General features: G+C 39.4%; 7 protein-coding genes across 7 annotated transcripts; 5 read left to right on the forward strand and 2 right to left on the reverse strand.

The window, feature by feature from the left end:
• Nucleotides 1–232: 232 nt before the first annotated feature.
• Nucleotides 233–4,816, forward strand: GCK72_005511 (uncharacterized protein; the record flags this gene model as incomplete). The annotated part of the gene is made up of 7 exons (XM_003117011.2): nt 233–362; nt 1,347–1,832; nt 2,853–3,540; nt 3,597–3,752; nt 4,040–4,273; nt 4,319–4,724; nt 4,772–4,816. The coding sequence occupies 7 exons, from the start codon at nt 233–235 to the stop codon at nt 4,814–4,816; spliced, it is 2,145 nt and encodes a 714-aa protein (XP_003117059.2).
• Nucleotides 4,817–8,565: 3,749 nt separating this feature from the next.
• Nucleotides 8,566–10,333, forward strand: GCK72_005512 (uncharacterized protein; the record flags this gene model as incomplete). The annotated part of the gene is made up of 5 exons (XM_003117228.2): nt 8,566–8,698; nt 8,745–9,063; nt 9,108–9,390; nt 9,440–9,625; nt 9,707–10,333. The coding sequence occupies 5 exons, from the start codon at nt 8,566–8,568 to the stop codon at nt 10,331–10,333; spliced, it is 1,548 nt and encodes a 515-aa protein (XP_003117276.2).
• A 200-nt stretch (nt 10,334–10,533) lies between these two features.
• Nucleotides 10,534–11,339, forward strand: GCK72_005513 (uncharacterized protein; the record flags this gene model as incomplete). The annotated part of the gene is made up of 5 exons (XM_053725218.1): nt 10,534–10,643; nt 10,709–10,783; nt 10,870–10,933; nt 10,979–11,248; nt 11,292–11,339. The coding sequence occupies 5 exons, from the start codon at nt 10,534–10,536 to the stop codon at nt 11,337–11,339; spliced, it is 567 nt and encodes a 188-aa protein (XP_053589412.1).
• Nucleotides 11,340–11,569: 230 nt separating this feature from the next.
• GCK72_005514 (uncharacterized protein) lies at nt 11,570–13,623 on the forward strand (the record flags this gene model as incomplete). Its single annotated transcript, XM_003116979.2, has 6 exons — nt 11,570–11,689; nt 11,735–11,860; nt 11,903–12,136; nt 12,184–12,312; nt 12,356–13,396; nt 13,444–13,623. 6 exons carry the CDS (start codon nt 11,570–11,572, stop codon nt 13,621–13,623), a joined length of 1,830 nt encoding a protein of 609 aa, XP_003117027.2.
• A 254-nt stretch (nt 13,624–13,877) lies between these two features.
• Nucleotides 13,878–14,758, reverse strand: GCK72_005515 (uncharacterized protein; the record flags this gene model as incomplete). Its single annotated transcript, XM_003117290.2, has 2 exons — nt 13,878–14,601; nt 14,652–14,758. The coding sequence occupies 2 exons, from the start codon at nt 14,756–14,758 to the stop codon at nt 13,878–13,880; spliced, it is 831 nt and encodes a 276-aa protein (XP_003117338.2).
• A 1,402-nt stretch (nt 14,759–16,160) lies between these two features.
• GCK72_005516 (uncharacterized protein) lies at nt 16,161–17,360 on the reverse strand (the record flags this gene model as incomplete). Its single annotated transcript, XM_003116840.2, has 3 exons — nt 16,161–16,523; nt 16,570–17,045; nt 17,093–17,360. The coding sequence occupies 3 exons, from the start codon at nt 17,358–17,360 to the stop codon at nt 16,161–16,163; spliced, it is 1,107 nt and encodes a 368-aa protein (XP_003116888.1).
• On the forward strand, nt 16,242–16,601 carry GCK72_005517 (uncharacterized protein; the record flags this gene model as incomplete). Its single annotated transcript, XM_053725219.1, has 1 exon — nt 16,242–16,601. The coding sequence occupies one exon, from the start codon at nt 16,242–16,244 to the stop codon at nt 16,599–16,601; it is 360 nt and encodes a 119-aa protein (XP_053589413.1).
• Nucleotides 17,361–24,908: the final 7,548 nt, after the last annotated feature.

The raw sequence follows: 24,908 nt of genomic DNA on the forward strand, positions 1-24,908 counted from the left end.
TCTCTCGACCTACCTCCTCACAGTAGCTTGTGCGTTGTTCTGTGCTTGTGTCTCTGTCTGTGAGTGTGGAAAAAGCTGAAGAAGTAGAAGAGCTGACGATCAGTGAAGGAGAAGCTCCACGTTTCTCTTTGATCTCTTCATAACTTCTTTATCTCGTTCCCTCTCTGGTATCGTTCCATCGAACCGATACATTTGTTCGGTGTCAACCATTCTGCCGTTCATTCAAAACAATATGACAATACTTCATGCCGGGTACCCACAGTCTCCTATTGTCCATTTTGGTCGCCATCATAACCTGAACATTAGCCATCTTGATCTCAGTAAATTGGATCAAGCTGATAATGTATTCAAACAAGTTAACAGTGAGTTTTCTTATTATTTTCTTCCGATCTCCTTGTCTGTTTTCTTCTTCTCCGATACCATTTAATGTTCCTGTATTCATTGAAATCAGCTGTTCAAACAGATCATAAACCAAATTTTATCAGTCCGTGCTTGAATTCAATTTCAATTGTAGTGAATCAGTGTCCCAAATAACTTCACAATCAGAAACGGAGCCGACTGGTCTGATAACTGTGTTATCTTGGTATTCGCAGTTGTTGTCCTTTATTACTTGACACTTATATTTTTGAGACAACAAGTGTCGGCTGATGCAATATGATTCGATTTGTACTGTAACTAGTACGTTTCAAATTTTTAAAATTTGGTGACGATCATCATTAGATCCTTCAAGTGTTAAATTGAGTCTGTAATCGTTTTTACTAATAATCAAAAACAATCCCGAAACCGGAAAGACTAGACGCGTACTTGTTTTCTCCCCTCGTTCTTTCTGTACTATTTTCATGGTGTTTTTAATGTGAACACAAGGCGAAATTTGAATATCTCATATTCCTGCATTCTTTCCATGTGACATACTTACTTATTATTGTTAGTCACGAAAAAGGACCAAAAGAGAGGGTTTTCATCAGTAGATAGTCTACGGGTGCACCCAACACCAACAGCCAGCCAGCTGGGAGAGACCACCCGCTGCTACTGCTGCGGCCCCCGGCTGACTGGTCTTGTGACATGGTAGACGCACTAGTGTCGTCCTCTCCGGAATTGCCATTGCCTCTCTTCCGATCCATGTGCGATGAGGTTATGACTATTCGTGAGGAACGAAATGGATGAGAGAGTAGACGGACAATTAGAAATAAAGTCCCAAATTTTATAACGTTGGAAAAAGAGTACGGTATCTGTAAACATTTCGACCTCTATGATCTCTGAAATTAAATCTTCCGTATACCAAACATCTCTTCCTACTACATATTTTCCATTAGTAGAACAAGAAAACAATCAATTTATTTTTCCAGATTCGGCCGTCGGCGGCAGCGGTGCTGCTTTCCACCATCTGCACACTTCTGCTGCTCCGAGACACGTGGCCTCCTCTGAGTTCTACGACGACGAAGAGGCAACGTCGCCACGTGGTGGAATCGAAATTGGCTCTGGTAACGATAAGATGATGGCCAATTTGCGTCGACATCGTCAACGTGAGCGTCAGGCGTACGAAGACGAGGAGTGGTCATCGTCGGATGAATCCGGACGTCCGATTCCGCGTTACGCCGGTCGTGACACGGACCACGTTTTCGGAGAATTCGAGATGGACGATGACGACGTGGAGATGAGAAGTGGAAGTGGTAGACGACAGGAGGAAAAGCATTACTATGGAGAGGAGACCGACGAAGATGAGATGGAAGAGGAAGAGGAATCAGTTTCGGAGCTGTTGCCGCTCGGGGGAGGAACTCGTCGGGTGCCGCGAACCCCGAGAAGGAAGAACTCGTCCAAGTGCGGATTCTTTGGTGAGTTTTCTTTCCCAATTTGTTTGTTTTCGTCGGTTTCGAGATACCGTTTTCTTATTCCGTGTTCCTCCTCCTCTTCTTTGTTTGTTTGAACAGCTTGATTTGGTTTTGACTAAGCAAAAGGGACGGATGTCTCTACCAAAAACAGCTGTATTGGTTGTTTTATAGATGACAGAATTATATGGCACGTTATGAAATATCGAGTGTTTCATTCTATTAATTTTGTTTCATTTTCGATCATTTTAATTTTATAGGCCGCAAATATGCTATATCTAGCCCTAATCAAAAGAATATACCAAAAAAGAGACATATTTCTATCAGCGATACCACCGGAAACAGTGATGTATGTGAGATGACAGTGACGGCACGTAGATTAGACGCCATTTGATTGTGACACATTACCATTACTTGATGCTGATTGATTTACTACAATATTATATGGTAGTAGAAGTAATAGTACTTGTTGTTATGTATGGAGGTGATTTGGGTTTGTGAGACGGCGGTGTAGACGAAGAAAGGGTAGTCAACACACATAATTGGTCTTTTGAAGAAAAGAACGGAACTAAATAGGCCGAACCAGTCTTTGGTTACGGTGACTCGCATAATAAGCATTTATTGAATGTTTTACGGGTTAATTAGGCGTTTTTTTTTCTTCCAAATAGTTTGAGAGACTATTTTGAGATTATAAAAAATTCACATAAATGACGAAATTGTGATGCAAAGATGAAGGGGACCATTTCGAAAGCTCTCGAAAGTTCTAGAAAATTCTAAGAAATGATGCAAAACTGTTTCTCACTGTTTTGTTATTTCACGCTTCATCATTCCACAGTTCCAAATTTTGCAACACTCTGCAACTTTTGCAATAGTTTCATAATAATCCCCGTAGTGTTAGAAAACTAGAAGATGGCTATTGGACGAAAAAGCAACAACAGAATATCTCGTATCAGAAGACGTATTGAAGGTGACTATATCTGAATACTTCTGTTTTTATAACTGAATATCAATTTTTACTAATTTCAGACTACTACAAGTTAACGGATGAGCATTTGGGCTCCGGCGCCTACGGGTCTGTAACCACCTGCAAATCGATCAAGTCTGGCCAGGAGTTTGCTGTGAAGATTGTCGACAAGCAAGGCGAGACTCACTCCCGGAAACGCATTCTCCGTGAAGTCAACATCTTCAAGACCTGTAAAGGACATCCGAACATTGTCCAACTCCTCGACTGGTTTGAAGATGACAACAAATTCTACCTAGTCATGGAAAAGATGCGTGGCGGACCGTTGCTCCAGCACATTCTTGAGCGTGGCTATTTCACCGAGGAGGAGGCTCGTCGTGTCACCAAGGATATTGCGTCGGCTCTCAAGTTCATGCATGATCGTGGGATAGCTCATCGTGATGTTAAGCCGGAGAACGTGCTTTGCACTGATCCGAATCATGTTTCGCCCGTCAAACTTTGTGATCTGGATTTGGCGAGTCAACGACAGCCGCAACATGAACGTCATCCATTAAGTCAAGTTGCTTCCGAGCCCGATCTTGCTTCACCAGTCGGATCAGCCGAGTTCATGGCTCCAGAAGTTGTGGATGCGTACGTTGGAGATGCGCTCAAGTACGACAAGAAATGCGACACGTGGAGTTTAGGAGTAATTCTTTACATCATGCTAGCTGGATATGCTCCTTTCCAAGGAGTGTGTGACGATCAAGATTGCGGGTTAGTCTTATAACTTAAATCTAAGATAGTATGTTTTCTCACATCTTTTTATTTAGTTGGTCTGAAGGAAAGCCGTGTGAAGACTGCCAACAGGATCTATTCCATCGTATCCAAGACGGCTACTACGAGTTTCCTGAAGAAGAGTGGGGAATGATCTCTGAAGAGGCCAAAGATCTGGTCTCGAATCTGCTGAAACGCGACCCAGTTGACAGGTTCGTTCTCTCCCTTTTTCTCTTCTTTGTCTTTCTCGTTTCTCTTGAGACAGCGCTGACAACAATAGCGCAGTGGGTAACACGCGCGCTCTTCACTCTAATAGCGGTTGTTCTATTCCTTCTTATCCTGCACTCAGTTTGTTGATTGGCTGTGGAGCCTGGAAATGGAGGATAAATGATATTGAAGGAGTGCTATTACTTGACGTCTTCTGAGGATGTGGAGATAGTGTGAATTTGAACAATTTATTTTTAGGAAGTAAAAAAGTTTAACATGATTTTTATTTCAGATTCAACGCTGATCAGATTCTATCTCATCGCTGGCTCCAACAATCTGCCGCCTCCACTATTCTTCAAACACCATCCAATCTCATCTATCGTAAAGATTCAGCACGTGATGTCCAGCAAATGTCTGAGCACTTTAATCTAATGAACAGACACACGGATACTCCTCTCTCTGCAAGATTCGACAACAAGATGACGATGAGCGAATGTGCGAGCGATTTGGGGACTGCTACCTATCAGTAAGAATACATATTTTAACTCGTACCGTAATCAGTCGTTTTCAGTGGCGATGGCTCATTCCTTTCAATGGGCGGTGAACCGTTTGGTACTTTCCCACGGAAAAAATCAGTTGGAATCGCAATTGAAAAATCAAGAAGCGGAGAATTCACCCCACCAATCAGTCGTGCTTCTCCAACAACTCCACCACCATCGATGCTCGACTTGAGTCAAGATTTGACTGATTCTCCGGTCAAAAGAAGATCAGCCGATGATTCAGGAACATATTCACTCTTCTCACCAGCGTCCTCCAATGGAGAAGATAATATTCGCTCACCACCAATACTCTTCCTCGAAATGCCATCAATTCAACTGTTTGATACTGATGCGACTATGTTGAATTCAGTACAAATGACTCCTCGACATACTACCGAAGACGAGGCGTCATTGAATTCATTTGAGGACGAACATGAGGTGGTTCATTACTTTAGAATTCGAATGATCAACTTGCTGCTTTTCAGGCTCCAAACCCAATCCATCGTGTCGAGACTCAGGTCAACGTCTAGATCTCTCTCCCCATTTTAAACACTCTCACCAATTCTCGGACTATCTAAACCACTTTTTGTTTATAAAATCCCCACCCCCAGAATAATGTATGTAGTTTGTGCCTTGTGTTTTCTATAATTTTCTTGCACTCAAATGCACTCTTGTTTTCACTTTCATGCTCTTGTCTTCATTCTTTCTTAATTTTGTTTGTTTGGTTTTCACAATGCCATCCAAGCACCTCTAGAAGAAGTGTGTTTGTTGTTTCATTTCACTCATGTATCTGAAAATGCTGTAAATTTCGGGAAGTTTCTAGTTTTTCGTTGACTTTTGAAGTTTCTAGCATTTTCGTTTGCATCAACCATACACACTCTCAGCCCCTCAATTGCTTCATATTGTAAATAGTAAGCTGAAATCCCCACCACCACCCTAAATTTGTTTTTTCTCTCTTGGAAACGTGTATAGTACGGTTTGTCATTCTATCAGTTAGGATATGACTGAAAGTTTGACTAGTCGTCATTAATTGCGTGTACAAATGCCCATCCACCCACTCTAAATTGCATTGCTGGTGTTGTTGTTACGAGATCCCCAAACCCCCACAGAATGCCGGAATACCATTGAAAGTTACTCTTTTATTGTTTTCCCTTTCATAAACTCCTTGTTGATATAACTTTTCGATTTGAAGATATACCTCTATAGCTTCATCTCTTCAAATCGTAAAGTTATTTTTGTATTTATCATCTTTTTTTATCATCTTCGTTTTTTATTCCAAATCCCTGTAACACCATCACCACCACCCACCCCCATTTTCCAAGATCTGACACTCATACACCTCGAGTTTTCAGTCGAACATTATGTTCGTCTGAAGTTTTCTGCAACCACGTTGCGCTCCCCACCCCCGTTTCCCCAAACAATCCCCTTCAAGACCTGTAAAACACGTGTACAAAATCAGAGATAATGTCGAGTTTACCAGTGATTCATGATCGCAGGATCATGAAACACTGTTCCTTTCGGTGTACATACCCGCTTTTTAGTCGGAAAATTGTTGATTTATGGAGAAGAATCATGGAAAAGGCTAGAACTTCTCAACAGAATTTCTAAACTTTTGCTTGTGTTCATCTTTATTTCTTCCCCTTGAGGATCGTTTGATAACCGTGATTGACAGTGACAGTGGTTTATGTGCCCCTTTCCAGTCACCCAACTTTTTCTCTGATTCTCTTCCCTTTGTTGTACATTTTCCCAAACTTTTTTACTGTAATACTCTAGGTTCTAGCCTCCCCTCCAATACCAAGGTAGAATGTACGATGAATGGAAATAATTGAGAAAATTCAAAATGTGATTTTCTCAATGATTTCTGTTTTCTTTCCCTCGATAGGCCCTCTATGCTCAGAACAAGAATAGAAAACCCACAAAAAAAGAGATAGTTTTTTTTAGTTTGTCTTCATACGGTTTGGAATAGCCATTCCTTTCTCACCCCGTCTTGCACAACATCTCGCCCTGACACCCCTGAAAATCCCCCAGCAGAAGCCCGTGTTCTTCCCGCCACACTCACTCAATTGTTGTACGATCTCGTGTGAAAAAGTCGAACTATCTGAAACTTTTTCGATTTTTCCGGTTTGTCACAAATCTTCCCCACCTATCTCGTTGATGGAAAACACGGGCCCGGTTTCGGTTTTTCTCTGTTTTACATCCGTTTTTAAACGGACCCCGAACTCTGACCTCGATTTTAAGATCTTTCACTGTCAGTTGTTCATTATTCACTACCCTCGTTCACTTTAAATCTCTCTTGTCGTTACCATTGTACACATTCATCCTGTTTTTATCCGCCTTGCCTCATAACTTATTTTCTTTGTTCCTTCTCTACATCCTTGTGCAGAACTTTTCATAGTAAATTAATATTCTGTCTTTTTCTTTTCTTTCTGAAATATTCGTTATATTTATTTTATAGAAACCCTCCCATCTGGATAGAATGATTAATGGTTTCGAAAGGAGAATAAACTGTGAATAATATATACTTGTGTTATTTGTGTTGAACAGCGAATATCGGACATTCACAAGATGATACGAAATATCATTGAAACTACTGATGTTTTACACCATATTCCTTTGGGAATGTAGAAGCTCCCACAAAATTCGGGGGAAATGTGCAGGGATGAATGCGAATTCGCGTTTCGAACAGTAAGCATTTTTGCAGACTTTTGTTCTTCAATTCATAAGATTCGCAACTTGCATTCATGAAGCGAATACAATTGAAATCAAAAATATTATTAAAATTTTAATTTTAAATTTAAATATACATTTTTTCTTACACAAAACGCTCTCAATTCGCGAAGATTTCCTTTATTTCTCAAAATCAAGAAGCAAATTCGGTGCTTCGTCTCAACGACACTCCGAAATGCCGCTTGCGCGTGTTGTTTATCGTAAAACTACAAATCGTTATTTTTCAAGTTTTCTTCGATAATATTGCTATTTTCTTTTTTCCTTCATGTGAATTCATTGTAGAATGAAAATATACTATGATAAAGAGATATAGGTAACTATTCTACACGTTAATGAAGTTTCGTTCACTTTGAAATTCCTTTGAGTTCTCCATTCGCCTCTTGTCATATTTCTAATTCGACCTTAATAAATAAATTTCCTAATTTCTTATAGGTCAAATCCAATGGCGTACTTGGGAGTGGACACAAGCCGCATCGCTGGCACACAGCCTTTAGAAGTAAGTTTGAAGCAACAAAGTATTTTTATTCCGTGTTTCTTACAACTTCGCGATAGATGAAATTATAATAGTCTTTATTAGACAAAAAAACATTATTTTTACTACCAACTCAGGCAACTCAATATCAATCTAATTAGACGCGGCATCAGTTAGATTAGCTTGAATGTTGGCATGATTAGATTAATGCCGCGTCTAATTAGATTGATGAGCAATCTTGTAAGATTAATGCGCCGTCTCATTAGATTAGTGTGAAATCTTGTGTAACTAGTCATAACATTTGAAAATTCTTTAGGTAAAAAAGAAATAGTAAATTTATTCAAATTAAAAACAAGATTTTTTACAATCGAAATGTACAAAATATATAGAAAATAATACAGAAAATAAAAATTAGAAATTAGTAGAAAATCCATTGCAATGAAAGTGGAAAAAGTCCTAGTTGTTCTCTGTCCGGCTGCTGTCCATTGTCGTCCACTCAGCGAATTTTGCTGTAAAATGAACGAAATTACCAAAAAACTGTTTGATTTCGAAACTCACAAAAGACTCTTTTTTTCGAAGCTTATGTAGAGAGCGCTGATGTTGAAGCAGTAGACGCTTATACCTGAGCAAAGAACTGTTATTCACGGCTCATTGAAAGCAAAACAATTTGCTTACCAAAGAATTTATTCATGATTTCATCGCAATGTTGACTTTTCTTCCAAACCAAATGAAAGTTGTGAAGACTGAAGACTGCAGTTGAAGACTTGATGAGCCATAGAAACCGAAAAATACAATTTTTAATAATGGAAAATCGTGAAAAAGTCGATAAAACCGCAAACGAAATTAGTTCGCAACGATTTCAGGCTTTCGAGACATAAATAAGGAATTAAAACTTAGAAAAAAAAACATTAAAATAAAAATTGAAAGTAATTTTGCGCGTTTTGTACTGACTTATTCTTGGATCCTTGGCGCGAACGAAGTTTGCGCAAGCAAAATCCACTAATCTAATTAGATTGTGATTAGATTGATGCGGTTGTAGGATTAGATTAATATTGAGTTGCCTGAGAACATGTTTTGTAGATGCTGTTAGTCAGCAGCGGTAGTCCGGATCCACATTCTACGATAATCATCGATCCACGTACTGGAGTTTCTTCGTGGAGTTATAAAGGATCGGAACTGCAAGGAGCCTCTACTGGACTTGTAGAACCTCTCGGTGAGATTGTTTGAGTGGAGACGAAATAAAATGCCTCTTTTTTCAGGGAATCATGGCGAAAGCATAGTAGTCACGACAAAAGAGCGTCCTCTTGTTCATGTCGTTTCTGTTAATCCAAAAGGCCGAATCCATCAAAAATGTGTGCTACCTGGGCCAGTATCTGCTATTTGCAGTGATAGCTCAGGTCGTTTTGTATTAATGAGCATTAAACGACAACTATACTGCTGGCTGCTCTCAACTGGAGAATTATTATCTGTTATTGATGCTCATTATCAAAATATCACAAATATCGTAATATCTGACGACGATTCGATGGTTTTCACTGCATCAAAAGATGGCGCTGTTCATGGTTACCTTTTTACCGAGTAAGTTATTAGGTATCTTAATGTTTTCACACACTTTTTTTCAGATTAGTATCATCAGACCGTGATCATACCGTCGCGCCATTCAGAAAATGGGCTTCTCATACCTTGTCGATTGCCGACCTTAAAATTACACATGGTTCGAATCCACGTGTGCTATCAGCTGGAGCTGATCATATTGTTTGCCTCCATTCAATTTCTATGGATTCAATTATTCTAAAAGCGTCTGCTGATAGGCCTCTGACAGCTTGCGCCATTGACTCTGCGGAAACGCGAATTTTCATTGGAACGGAAGTGGGAAATATTGCTCAGATTAATCTATTTCAATTGGTATGAAGCTATATTTGAGTACAATCTTAATGAAAATTAAGTTTTTTAGGGTCCTGAAGAACGAGATCTTCTGATTCAAGCAGGTGATGAACATAACACAAAGTTCAGAGTGTTGAATGGTCATTCGGATGAAGTTTCGAAACTTACTATCAATACAGATGGAACTTTACTCGCATCTGGAGATGTTTCTGGAAAGTACTGCATTTGGGAGATCAGCAGTCATCAATGTCTTAAAGTTAGTATCATTCAATAACTCATTATAGTGAAAATCTGAAAATTACAAGACAACAAAAATTGTTTCACCCAACTATTTCAGGTCTCTACAATGCGATCCACTATCAGCACACTCCGATTCATCCCATACTGGGATTCAATCAGTGGAGGCGATCTGAACTTCAAATTTCGTCCCGTGTGGGACCTTCGGAGAGAACCAACGAAATGTGATCGTCTCGCAATTGAAGTATCTGAAGAGTTCAATTCTGACCAAAAACATTGGAGTAATGTAATTGAGGAAACAATTGATCAGATGCTGTTAGAATCTGGCAGCAAGTCTTCTGCTCAATTACAATGGGACGCAGAAGATCCAATGAGAAAAGAAGTCGAGAAAGCTGAAAAGGCAGCTGAAGACCCCAGTAAGAGTGTTATAACTCTAGGCGATGATGAGGACGATGCTCCAGAAGTTGGAAACCAAAGAAGAAAGAGTGGAAAAAACAATAAAAAGAACAAAAAGCTTCAAAAGAAACTTGTTGCTGAGCAGGCACTGAAAAATGATTCTATTGTAGAAGAAACAGAACCAATTGTGATCGACGATGGAGAGGAATCGAACCAAAGAGTTTCAGAACTTGAAAAGAGTATGCAGGAATTGAAGGCGGAAAACGAAAGACTCAAAGAAATTAATAGACAAATGTACGAATTTGTTGCCAAAGAAATTGTTGATGGCTGAAACAATATACAACTTTTTGCGTTGTTGTTGTCGTTACTATTTTTTGTTGTTTTGTTTTTTATTGTTGTTATGTTACGAAATTTAATAAATTTAAGATAATATATATGCTTTCATAAATGTAAAATCACAATTGGTTAGCTTTTGAACCATTTCGTATATCTTTCAAAAATCGTTTCCTTTTTAAACACCAATACTTTAAGATGACGTTGGCTAACATCGAAATGGCAGTTTACTGCTTCGACGTCATCAACACCCAATTGAATCGGCAGAAGGAGCCAGCAGTTCCCAGAGAGATACCCAATGTGAAATTGTAGGTTCAAAACTATCTAATGAGGTTATTCACCTCCGGAAAAAAAATTTTTCCCTCGATTTCAGACCACTATTCGTCACTTGGAAGAAAGGAGTTCATCATGATTTGAGAGGATGCATTGGCACTTTCTCCGATTTAAAGTGAGTAAACATGTGTGTGGATAAAATATGAATAGCTGAATCATTTTCCGATTGGGCGATGGGTTAAATGAGTACGCGAAAACCAGCGCATTCCACGACTCGAGATTCAAGCCGATAGGTAAAGAAGAAGTTCCAAGTTTGCAATGTGGTGTAAGTTACTTTTTCCTAATTAATGTCATCTCATACAATTTACAGGTTTCTCTGCTTGTTAACTTCGAAAAAATCCACGACTTCCGAGATTGGACAATAGGTCGTCATGGGGTACGAATGAATTTTGACGATGGACATCGCACTCGAAGCGCAGTTTTCCTACCAGAAGTTGCATCAGAACAAGGGTGGAACCATGTGGAAACAATAGACAGTTTGATTCGAAAGAGTGGTTACGGAGATCGCATTGATGATTCTCTTCGTGCAAGTCTACGCATCGTTCGTTTTCAGAGCTCTAAAATTGTGTTAGACTACAAGGTAAGCGTTTCTTCGTACTAAAATATTCCAAATATACTTTCAGGACTATGTCAACTACAAGCAATCTCACGGACTGCCTATTCCTCATTGAACAAAACAAAATCATGTACAATCCCTACTCGTGAATTCCATTTGCTATTTGATCTGTATAATTTGTACTATATAATAATAACAATATAAATAAAATGTATACTAACTTATACATCATTTGCTTCTAGTTTCTTTCATCGAATCTAAGTGTTGCTAACCGCACTAACCCTACCTTCCGTGTTGCACTTGCACTTTTACAAAATCATTTTGCATTTTCATCACCTTTTCAGAATGGCCGACGCAGTTGCACCCGCAGCTGGACCGGAGGCGGTTCCGGAAGCACAAGCTGGTGGAGTTTGGCAGCTTATAAAGCAAGCAGTCACAATCTATTTCTTTGTTTCAATGGTTACGGTATGCAGACGCATACGTTTTTCACAGCGCAACTAACAACTTCAGAGCTACTTTCGTCCATCCACTCCAGGTGCGAATACCAATGTAACCTCATCAGCACCAGGAAACAAGGCAGCGAACTTGTTCCACAATAATCAATTATTCGATTTATATGTTTACTTGGATGAAAATGTATTGTTATTCGAGGATACAGTAAAAAATCTCAATTTTTAGGACCTCCCATTCAAACAGTTCGATTCAGCACCAGAAAAACTCATTTGGATGAGAAACGCAATGAAATACGATGACTGGACAAGCGGTGATAACGAAGATGGAAGTTTCACTATTCATAAGACATTCCCAACTCCAGAAGCATTGCTTCGAAACGAATCAATGTATCTGCATACATTCATCGTTAAAACCGGACAATCGCCGAACCCGAGAGATAGGAATTATTTCAAAAACCAAGTTGGAATTTCACCTGAATAATAATTTCAGAAATCCTTTTTTTTCAGGTGATTTACAAAATGCATCAACTGAATAAGTATAAGAAGAAATACTATAAAAAGACTGCAAACCTTCTAACTGGAGAAAGTGATCAGAGTGAAGAAGATTTGGCAAAGGCTCACATCATGAAATATGAGGTAGTCCGAGGTATTTTAAAACTATGAATTAGTTCATTTCTAGGTGCTCAATCACTGGCATCCGAATATTTCAATCTCCCTTATTGTCGATCAAACACCATGGGTTCGAGGATCGATTCCTCCACCTCTGAATGAAGATATCGAGTTTAATGAAGATGGAAGTGTCTACAAACCAATTCTATTCTACAATAATTGGTGGAATCTTGGAGCTGACTATCAGCCAATCAATGAGACAGTCAAAGAACTCAATTTAACAATCACTTATTACCCAATGTCAGTGTTCAAATATCAAATGTACGCAAGCCAGAAAATGCAATCAAAATGGCAATCTATGCTGTCCATGGAAGGCGTTGATTCGGACGGTGAAGAGCATGACTCTATGAAACAAGCTCTTCTGGAGACAAATCCTATCCTGCTGGCTGTTACAATGATTGTATCACTTCTTCACACTGTTTTTGAATTCCTTGCTTTCAAGAACGATATTCAGTTTTGGAATAATCGAAAAGATCTCGTCGGTTTGTCCGTTCGATCTGTTTTGTTCAACATCTTCCAATCGCTCATTGTCTTTTTGTACATTTGTGATAACGAGACGAACACAATGGTGAAATTCACTGTTGGAATTGGATTGCTCATCGAGTGTTGGAAAATTCCAAAAGTTATGAATGTATCCCTCGACAGACAATACAAATGGTTTGGAATCATTCCGCGTATCACAATCGCCGATAAAGGATCATATGTGGAAAGTGAAACTAAAGTGTATGATCAAATGGCATTCAAGTATCTCGGATGTGCTCTTTTCCCACTGCTCGTTGGATACGCTATCTATTCAGTCATCTATGTAGAACAGAAAGGATGGTACTCGTGGATTCTCAATATGCTTTATGGGTTCCTTCTTACATTTGGTTTCATTGCTATGACACCTCAATTGTTCATCAACTACAAATTGAAATCCGTTGCTCATTTGCCATGGCGTATGCTTACATACAAGTTCATCAATACTTTCATTGATGACTTATTTGCTTTTGTCATCCGAATGCCGTTGCTGTACCGTATCGGATGCTTCCGTGATGATATCATCTTCTTGGTTTGTTAAATTCATTTGTTTCAAACGACATGTTCCAAGAATTACAGATCTATCTCTACCAACGTTGGGCGTATCGTGTTGACCCCAGCCGTCTCAATGAATTCGGAACGAGTCTTGAAAAAGAAACCGGTGCTGCTCCAGTTGAAGGATCTCAACCAGATAGTATTCAAGGACAAGAACAGAACAGTGGAGGAGATAATGACGTTGAAGACAAGAAAACCAAGTAGACTTCATCCCACGACTTCTAACTTTCACGGTTCTAGATCTCTATCCCGTTTGTTCACTTGTTTCTGGACTACTTTTTTGCTGATATCTAGTTAATATCTACAGTTATTCAAATTTTCAAAATAAACTTAAAACACAATTTTTTTTTAAAGTCACATTAGTATTTATAATAATAATTAATAAGACAAACTTTCAGTTTAAGCAGCACCATAAACAAACGCGTTTCAATAAGAAATAGTTTGTTACATTATGAAAATCATTGAATATTATGGAAATTATTTCCTGCGAACTGTGCATCGTCAATGCAAAGTTGATTTCCGAAGTTACGAGCCAGCTGCTCATCATCTTGATTGAGTTCATTCAAACATCTCACATCCCTTTGATAGAGTTGTTGCTCCTGTAGATTATTTTGTGTGGAATGATAATGTTGTTGATATGATTCATTGGCATCCAATTGATAATTCTCTTTGAAATCTTCTTTCACTTCAGGTTCTTGATAATGCAACAAACTCTGAATCCACGCGTCCTTCTCTGCGATTTCTCTATGGAAACGTTCGTTTGATTCGACTTCCCTGTTGCGAACTTTATTCATTTTTTCATTTAAATTCTTGATTTCTTCTTTATCCTTCTCATGTTCAGTTCTCAACTCATTGATTATCTGTAGTTCTTGAAGAACTGGGTTATGCTTGCGCATTTCCTCAATCGTATTCTCCAATTCACAAATTTCAGCGTCCTTTTGTGCATTGAGTTCAAGAAGTGGAGCTCGTGCATCTTTATCCACATCTAGTAGTTTCTCTCTCAAACTATTAATAGTCCTATTATATTCAATAGCATTCACTCGATTACGATCCTTAATAGCAGCGATATTTCTGAACATCATCTGACGATCATATTGGAGTGTTCTATTTTCCTCTGTAGCAATTCTTGCAAATTCAGTGGCTGCGTTGAGCTCTACATCTTTGTCAACCAATTTGTTTTTGCTGAAAATTTAATTGGAAATTAAATGTTTAATTGGTTGATGACAACTAACGTTTCTTCGTGTTCCTGTTGCTCCTTTTCGACCAGCAAACATAGTTTCGTGTATTTGATCTCTATATCGACAGGATCAGCTGTTTTCGGGATGCATTGACCGAACATATTGATAGCTCTGAAATAAAATCTGGATGAGAGAAAGAGAAAGAGAAAAGAAAAGAAAACACGGAGAAATATTTAGGTAGAAGAATGAAAATATGTTTTTGGAACAATTGGCCCGTTCCATTTATTGCATTTGCGATACGCGTCTGTTTTTAAAATTTATTTCCCGGCAACTGTAAAGAAATAAACGGACGTTGGTCGCATGTTTTTCATTACCCAGTATTTAGAAAAAAAACAAAAAATTAATGGAAACAAATAGCGGGTCTATTGGAAAGGAAAGCGGGTCTAAAATAGTAAAAGGCGACAAATGGAAGTTTCGGTTATGAATTTGCAATTCCTGGGAAACGAACGCTTGTCAAAAATTGCCGCAATTACCATCCTTGGTTGTAGATAGCTCTGAAAGATCTATTATAAATTCACGACACTGCGCCGCATGGCTTTTGGCGCCTCTAATTTGTTCAAAATGGTCTCGAAGCGAAAAACATTATTTGCATTTATTTTTAGACCTGCAAAGCTCGAAAATAGGGTATTTGATCTTTTTCAACTACGAGACCATTCCGCGAAATTTCTAATAAATGGGGTGCACCTTTAAAGCCATGCGGCGCAGTGTTGTGAATTTATAATAGACAGCTCTGAAAATGAATAGTTTGGAAACTACAGTAGTACCGTGTAAGAGACTTCTTTAGAGACTTTTTATTTAAAGATTGAACAAAAAACTTTAAAGGAGGACTGAAGTCATATTTTTTTATTTCAGATTCTGATACTTCAGAAAATTCTGAGCAACTTTCATCATTGGAGCATGTGCTAAAAATCGCTCTAAATGCCCTAAATTCACGTTTTCCCGGCTCTAAAGGAGCCTAGGTGGAAGAGTTTTCCCACGCGAATTTTTGCCCTCGTGTAGTCCTCTCGGACAAAATTATTTCATTTTAATTTCTCGATGTTTCGTTTTCTTGCTTTTTTCAACAAATTTTCGTGTTTTTTTCAATTTATATCGTAAAAAAAGAAGAAAAACACGAAATTTTGTTGAAGAAAGCAAGAAAACGAAAAATCGAGAAATTAAAATAAATAATTTTGTCCGAGAGGACTACACGGGGGCACAAATTCGCGTGTGAAAACTCTTCCACCTAGGCTCCTTTTGAGCCGGGAAAACGTGAATTTAGGGCATTTAGAGCGATTTTTAGCACATGCGCCAATGATAAAAGTTGTTCAGAATTTTCTGAAGTATCATAATCTGAAATAAAAAAATATGACTTCAGTCCTCCTTTAACTTGATTTTGAAAATAGGAAGGGCATCTGAAAGAATACAAAAAGAACAGAGGCATATCAAAGCGAAAGCTTCATTTCAAAAAAGAAAAGAGAATGAATATTGTCTCCCCACCGTTTCTTCATTCGCATTGTAAGTTACTTAACCATCCAACTTGTATCCTGGCTTAGCCTTGCGACAAAGGACAATTGTATTGTCAGCACAGGCCTTGGCACTTGCAGAATGCTCCTTTCCTTGGTAACCATATCCGTATTTCTCATTGCGGACATCTACCTTGGCAAGGATTTGCTTTCCAGAGACATTGACGACTCCAACGGAAATATCTCCCTTATGATTGTTCACATGCACTGGATGCCACTCCTTATCTCCGAACTTGGCAGCTTCTGGGAATGGAATCCATCCGTAATCAAAACCACGAACAGAATCCGGAAGATGGACAAGAAGTTGAATGGAACCAACATTCTTGCAGTACTCGTTATTGAACCACGAGAAGTTGGCAGCAATCTGGAACAGGATCTCATATATCATCTTCATTCATCTTCATTCTTACCTTTCCTCCCTCATTCCAGACACGTCCCATAACTGGCTCTCCTTGCATATACCAAAGAGCAACGTATTGATCCGGATTGACTCCTGGCAAAGTATCCAATGTCTTGTCCAAAGCCTTGACAAGAGTACGAGTTGGCCACGGATCTCCCTCACGAATATCCATCCATTCATCTCTTTCGACACGTGGAACCGACTTCGGTGGTCCTTGTCCGCATTCAGCACATGGACAATGTGGTGGTCCGCCAACACAATTACGAGTGATAATGTACATGTCATTGAGTTGAGGTCCCACTTGTTTCAGAACTTTTCCATTGAATGAGAACCACGCTTCCTCGGTTTTGTTGTCAACATAACCGAGAAGATTTCCTTCGGCACGTTTCCAGAAAATCGGGAAAGAATCTCCACAGCGGACGAGCTGATGCTTGTCATCAAGTTTCTCAATACGATCCTTATACTTAATCCATTCGTACCAGAAACCTATAAATCTGGAGATCAGTTAAACAGAATCCTGGAATCTTCTATACCTTGATTGTTGTGGTCTCCAAGATATTGAAGAACCTGAATCTGTCCCTCTAGCTGTTGTTTGGTAGTCAATTCAGCCTCTTTATACGGAAAAGAGCACTCAACAACTCCTCCATTGTTCCACGAACGTCCATGAATCGGCTTTCCATGCTTATACCAAAGAGCCACATACATGTTCTGCTCCCCCATACATTTGACAGGACTCGGCGGGAATGGTGCTCCGATTGGCTGGAATGCCCACGTATCTTCTTTTGGCGGTGGATTCGGCATTTCTCGACGTTTTCTGTCGCTTTTTTGAGCAACTAAACTGATTGGATTAAGTGTTTCACCGTCTCTTTATACACACCTCTAATCTGTTGTCCCCATCTTTGACGTGGTTATTTTTTGCATGACACGTCAGATATTGGAGCATGACGTAACGGTAAAAAGGCATTATTTATTGAAATGAAGGACAAAACAACGAATTGATTCAAATATCTTCAATGAGTACCATGTAAAAACGGAGAGAAAAGGCGCAAACTGGGTGTTGAAAGTGGAAATGGGAGACTAGTTGACTGGGTATTTACTCTTTGAGAAAATTAAAATGTTTTACAGAGTGGATGGAGGTGGCAAAAATGGAGGCAATTTGAAATAGAAACAATCTTTGACGGATGAAAAAATGACGGGAATAAAAACATTTGTGAGTTGATCATTCAGAATGACTTGAAATTTTGAATTTTAAAAAGAAAGATGTTAGAAGTGTGCTCTGTTGAGAGACAATGAATCTTTGAATTTAACTAGACTTTCTCAATGCATTGAATGCAAAATTTGAAACAGTTACTGGGAAAACTCAAAGAAAGACCGAATCCCAAGTTTTCAGCTTCAAGAGTCGAGAAATTTTCTGCGCATTTGATGCAAACATGAAAATCAAACGACTCAAAAACTTGAGATCCAACTTTCTTTTAACAGATAGCACTTCTAAAAATCTAAAAAGAGCAAAAATAATTGTTTTCTAGGAAAAAGGGTGAGGGCCGTGGGCGTTGGTTTTGGAACCGAACATTGAATTTAGACTCCCATTTGATGAGAGTTTGGCAAAGTTTTTGGAAAACTGCCAGAAAAATGGGGGCGTTTTTTGAAAACTAGAAAAAGTGATAAAAAAAGGAATCAGCAAAAATTGTGCATAGAAAAAAGGGTAAGGGAGGAGGAGAGAGAGATAAATGGAGGAGAACATCGGGAAAATGAGAATCAAAATCACAGAACCGACCAGCGGAAAGAACGAAGATCACTTGGAATATAGGGAGAAGATGAATCCGAAAATAGGTTGAAGAATCCGAAGATGTTATCAGGATTCTGGGATTTCATCTTTCATCTTTTCGATGAGTGCTGCCCATGCTTCAGGAGGAATCGCCTGCAAATTTAGAACATAATGGAAGTGATTTCGAAAATGAACAATACCTTATCGTCTTCCTTGAAGACATTTGACGAACTAGATGGTTGTTCATCGAATTCCGAATCATTTGGAGGCGGTGAATTGCTCGGTGAACTGATTGGACTGTGTAAATCAGCTGGATCACATGGTCTTTTCCTACTTTTTGCATAATTATATCCAGCATCTTTCACAATTTGTCTTGCTAACGGGAACAATTCATCCCTTCTTGTCAGTAGAGATGGTACCAAAAGACATAATTGAGCAGCTGCTTCATTAACTGTTGTTTCGTGAAGAGTCAACACTTTATGAGGTTTTCTTTTTGTATCGAATCGCCCATAAATTGCAGAATACTTTCGAAATGAATTAATCAGAGATGGAGTTGCTGGAGTGCATTTAAGAAGTTCAATTACTTCTCTGAAAAAATGAAAACTTTAAGGTACTTATATTTCAAATAACCCACTTTGACACTCTCTTTTTATTCTGTACCAGCCGTGGTGGAAGTGGTGGAAGATTCTTCGAAGCAGCAAGAGCGCATTCAGCAAGACGAGCAATCTGAGCTGGTGACAAGACTGGGCTATCAGTTTGTGATGGATTATCTGAATTGTATTTTCTGTTTATCAGAAATCTTTTCTAGAAGAAAACTCACTTGGATCAAAGTCTCCTAACGACACGAAATCATTCCCATAAGGAGATGTAAATCCAGTTAAAAAAGGAGAGGACGACCCCTCTTTTTCTTTGGAGGAGATGGGCGGTCTTCCAAATGATGTAGATGGAAAGGTAGGTGTACTTGTGCCTGATGAGCTAGATGGGACGATGTGGCGAGCAATGCTTGATGAACTAAAATTGAGGCCAATGCTGTTTCCGGATGAAATGTTTGCGGTGGCTCTTGATGATGGTACTGTGGTGATTCCAGAAGTGAGCTCAGTGTTGGATGGGTTACTTGAACTGGAGGTGGCGATACTGGGACGTGATTGTTGTTGATCGGTGGCCAGAGATTCGAGCAAAATATTGGGGAACTTGAGCGCTGTAATATCGAGTAAGTTGTGAATACGAAGGCAACGATTAATTCCTATTAGTATTGAAGAATCGAAGAGCTCCAAATCACATTCCAATTGGATTGAAGATGAATAGATTGGCGGTATGTGAGTGCGAGTGTGGAAGTTTACATTTGGTTCAGAGAAGATCGTGACGTAGAAGTGAAACCATTTTGAGAACTGCCTTGAGAATATTATTATTTTTATTTCTAAAGACACATCTCATCTGAACCAATTTAAAACTCCAAATTTGATTTCGTCGAGATGTAGTAATCCGAACAAAATCAATCAATAGATAGACGGTATAAACTGGTTGAACCAGTGTGTTGATTAGATTTCAAAGGATTTCAGTAATCAAATCAACTTTCAAAATGAATAATTGATCGATTCTTCATCCAATGAAATCAGGATTGAATAGATATCGGCGGTATGTTTTCCGTTTGAAACGGTTTCAGAATGTGCTCCATCTGCTTTTTTGATCCGATCAGAGATCAATAAGTTTCTGAGTTTATTCAAATAAACTGGGAATCTCAGTTCCGATCGGAATCATGTATTCAAACAGAGCACAAAACATTTAATTTTAAATTTTAGTAGTTTTAGTACAAACTGAAAATTATAGCCAACTCCACGGGAACTTAAATTCAGCATTGTTAATATTTTAATCCAATTTGGAAACCAAAAGTGTATTTTACCAGACATGCGTGCTACCATATGCCCGGTGACAAAGACTAACCCAACGGTACCGAATTTGATGATGTGTTCAAGTTGAGAGACGGTGACGAAGATGACGTGTCAGCCGCTTCAGAAGACGTTGTTCCTTTCTCAGTAGCGGACGACGCAGCCGACGAAAGTTGACTCAAAAATCGTAAACTCGGAAAGTTAGGTGACGTGGCAGCGGCGATTCCAGGTAGAAGAAGAGCCATTGGATCAGTACCCGGAGGCGTGTAATTAAGAGGAGGCGGAGGACCGATTTGTTGAAGAGCAGCCAGATTGAAAGCAGTCCGATCTTGACTGTATTCAGTTAGTGCTCTCTGCATTCGACGGACATGAAGAGGTTTCGAAAGCATTCCAACAAGATTCATAATCTCGAGAAACTCTCGTTCCTCACATGCCATTATCTGATTGATGTCGTCGCCACCTGAAAATAATGTTTTTTCTTTTGGGTCACTGATTCGATTCTAAAAACTGTTTCATCTGTAATTTCTGTATTTTCTTACCTTGTGCTATAAAAACGTCATAATACTGAACCAAGTTTGCTTTGCTCAATACTGCCAAAAGTTGCCACTCAGATAACGTTGTTGGTGTTGGCATTGGTTTTGGAGACCTAAAAAATCGAGTGAAAACAGGTAAAAATAGGCATTCTTATCAACTGACTAATCGATAAACACATAAAAGTGATTGACTCGTTTTCTCGAACTACTTACACTGGTCGATCTGTATTCGAAGAAGACGAAGAAGGTTGTCGTTGAGATGATAATGGAGTTGTGGAAAGTGATGGAGTCGAGGATGCTGTGATTGATGATAAAAGTGATGGAGATGATGACGTGGAAGTGTTTAAGATGGACTCCAAGTGGTGAACTGAAATAGTTAATTCTCAAAGAAATCATAAGACATCCAAACTCACTTGCTGGTTTAGATGTTGCCAATGACGACGTCGTCGTTGACGCAGATGACGTGGACAACGACGACGACGACGGCATGTTGCCATCTGAAGGCACACAAGTTGAGGTACGCTCCCAATCCAGACTGATGGAAGGGTAGCGGCTATCGGATAGCCTCAGTATCCTGTAATAAATGAGTGTTTAGGTTAAGTAGTGAATTTCGAGAGAGTGAGAAATTATGAAAATGGGGGAAAGAGAATCTAAAGTGAGACTCAAATATTTAGGTTAATAGGAGGAACAAAAAAGAGTTGGTTACGAATAGGAGAAGCAGAAACTCGATGGTAGAATGAGTGACGCTTATGATGGTTACAGTATGAAATGACTAGAGAATAACCTAAATATGAGAGTTTATGAAACTTCTAAAGAGTGAATGAAATGAAACGAAAGAACAGATTGACATAGACTTGCTTGTTGTCTATTCTCTCGTTTTCTGGCCCCCGATCCTCATTCAAAAAACCCCAAAAAAACCCGCAGAGTGTTGTGCGCCTTCTTTCTCTCTTTTTCGTCCGCGCCTATCCATCCAGGAAATAGTATAGGAAACGAGGATAGTGCTTGACATCTAACTATAGGTCAAAAAAACTCAGCGGCGCCGACGAAACGACGACCGATTGACAGAAGGCAAAAAACCGGAGATGAAATAGTATAAGAAATCGGAGAGAGATAGAGTGGAATCCTACAAAAAAGTGTTCCCGTCAGTGAGGCTTCTTCTTCTTCTTTTTCGTCTTCTTCGGGTTCGTTTGACGGGAGACGAACCGGGAGGTGAGAATCGAAGAAAAAAGGAAAGAAAACGAGTGTTCAAGATGGAGAGATTCAGATAAGTAGACAAGAATCACAAAAAACCAAAAAGGCGTCATTCGATTATTATTTGAAATGTTGGGTTTACTATGCGAACGATTCGAGGATGGGACAAAAAGTGGAAAAGAGAGTGACTGTGTGTATACAGACAAAACGAAAAGAAGAGAGCGAACGAATCGAGGAAAAAAACGGAAATGCGGTATGGAAAACGAACAGTTGACCTTTGTTGACTTGCCGATTTTTTTAATTGTCTGGGGTCCTGGTCTCGATGAGAAAAGTACTCCTGCAAGGGGTTGCAATCATCGAAAGAGGGACGAGAGAACGGTTATTCAAGAATGAGGATCGAGTATGAAACATCAGAATTTGAGTAGGTTCAATGTTAGGTAAGCCATCCTTCCAGAATATTCCTAAGTCGGAAGCGTTCATATTTCGTTTCGTAGCCAACTATCAGATATTGATAATTGGCAGAAACTCAAAGCATTTCTAGAATGCTCAGAGTTCCGAACGGACAGTTTATTCAATCTTAGCCCTTTCGGGATCGAGTGGATTCTGATTCTTAATTGAGAAAATTAATTACAGTCTTCGAATGTTTTGAAATTGTTGGTGTATTGATAAGTTTAGTTTGTACCTCTGAATCCACGCGATTAAAGCCTTAAAACAAATTTTACAGTGAAATCTTACCTAATTGTCTTTTCGTTTTCGAGGACAAGTAACTGATTTAAGAATACTAGCTGCTACAATTTGAAGCTTGTTCGTTACAAATGGATGTCTATCATTCATCAGGATCCCACCCCCTCAACCCAGCTGTTCTTTCCTTCATTTCGTACCATCTGCTCACTCAGGGTTCCCCCTTTCTTGACCTTTTCCATCCTCTTCTTCACCTCGTTTTCCTACTTTTTCAGTGGTCATTTCATTCCTAAAAACCACCCGAAAATGTCCTTTTAAGCGATGGAGGAGTGCGCGCATGCTTTCTTCGAAAAAAAAACGTCTCATGAAATAGTCTGCACATGTTCCATATAGAGAAGGAATAGTATGGAAGATTCGAGAATCGCAGATGGTGAAATGAATGAAAAAAATGAAGCGATGAAAGGAATGTGGAAGGTCGACGAACAATCCGACAGACGGAAAACGAGAGAATGGGTTCAAGAAAAAGAAAGAAATGGAGATGAAAACGAAGAAGGATCGGACATAAAATTGGGAGGTTAGGGGGTCAGAAATGTGATGAAATATGGGGTTGAGGTTAGGATACTGTAGTCAGGGAGCAGTTTCGAGATTAAAAACAAAGGTTTTGATCTGTTCTGACGCTTTACTAGAAAATCTGTCGGATTCTAAACAAGAAGATATAGTAAAAACTGCTCTTTTGAATTCTTAGATGAAAGAAGCTTCTTCTGTCTTGACGTTGGTCAATCTGAGAAAAATTCATACAGAAATCGGTCATCTGATTTGAAACCCCCAGACTCGACATACTGCAGTAGCTCCTTCTCGAACACGCGCACCAGTGGATGCTCAGGGATACGGTAGATCAAACCAGAAAGAGTTGAAAAAAAGCTTACCGGGTACAATTCTAACTCCACAGACGACCGGTAGTGTGACGTGGCGAACCGAAACCATTCACGTCTACACATCCGTCTCTCCGAATATCATTCGCGTCTGATTTGAGACGAGGGAGGCGTCCGAAGGGAAGGCCAATCGGTCAGGGGGGTGGTTGAGATGAGTCCGTTTGAGAAGAGGCCGGGGTCTATAAGAAAAAAGTGGTTGGATAGAAGTGATAAGTGATAAAAATATATATGAAAGTAGGTAACGAAGAAAAAGAAGAAAAGAACTACGGTCAGTTAAGAACACACGTATAAAAAACGTTTCGGAGTAGGAAACATTGGAGGCACAGAGAAGGAAGAGGGAGCCAGAATAGTGCAGAAATACTCTCTGCGTCCAGTTTCTCTGGATACTCTCTCACCTCCACCATACTATTTCTTCCATTTGATATCAGCAGTGGCGCGGCGTCTGCGGCGGTACCGGGCGCGGACACCAGGGCAGGGGGCAGAAAAAAGTGACCCCCAGACGGAGAGAACGAGAAAAAACGGCTGGCACTGCCTGGGGACGCGCCGGCCATTTACTGCACAAAAAGTGCGTGTACCCTCTCTTCTTTGCTTGCTCTTTTTTTCCCTTCTTTTTTTTGTGCTGTGTTGCAGTCAAGGGTGGGAGGAAGAAAAGGAATGAATGTCCAGGGAGAGAGTGAGAAGGGCAGTACCAGGCATGGTGCCGACCAAGAGGAAGAAGCATTGGGCAGTGGACGAGCATCTGATGATGATATGATCAGAAGAGAAAGAATTGGATGACTGATAAGAGAATGAAACAACTATTTCGATGGAACAGAAGAAACAAAGTTAGTGGTAGAAAATCATACGGTTCTGTAGTTGACGGGTTGAATTGAATTACACTTAAACTCACAGAAAAAATTCAGAGGTTGGGAGAATCTTGCAGAACATCTCGAGAACTGGCAATCAAATTGACTTTCAAGGTTTAGAAATCTGAAACCAATGCTATCTCAAATTCTTCATAATCTTAAGTGAACCCTCGGTCTCAATTTACGGTCTCATTATGTTTCCCATTCATCCAAATATCAAAGACAGTTTTTATGTGATCAGAGACTTCCTATCATACCAAAGTTCCAATCTATTAACTTTTGAATTGGAAAACGACAGAACTTCCCTTTCGGACTCGAAGACAATCCACGTATGCACAACTATGCCAATTTTCGAGACTTTCGAGATTCTTATGAATGTGTCTACAATGCCGATTGACTATTAAATCGAGCCAATTTGATCTTAAAAGAGCATGTTGTTGATTCATATTGAAATCCATAAGAATGTTAAATTCAAAATTCAATATATATGGGGTTGATGATAAGAAAAAAAAGAAC

This window comes from Caenorhabditis remanei, chromosome II (assembly GCF_010183535.1).
Source record: "Caenorhabditis remanei strain PX506 chromosome II, whole genome shotgun sequence".
In the NCBI taxonomy this organism is placed as follows: Eukaryota; Metazoa; Nematoda; class Chromadorea; order Rhabditida; family Rhabditidae; genus Caenorhabditis; species Caenorhabditis remanei.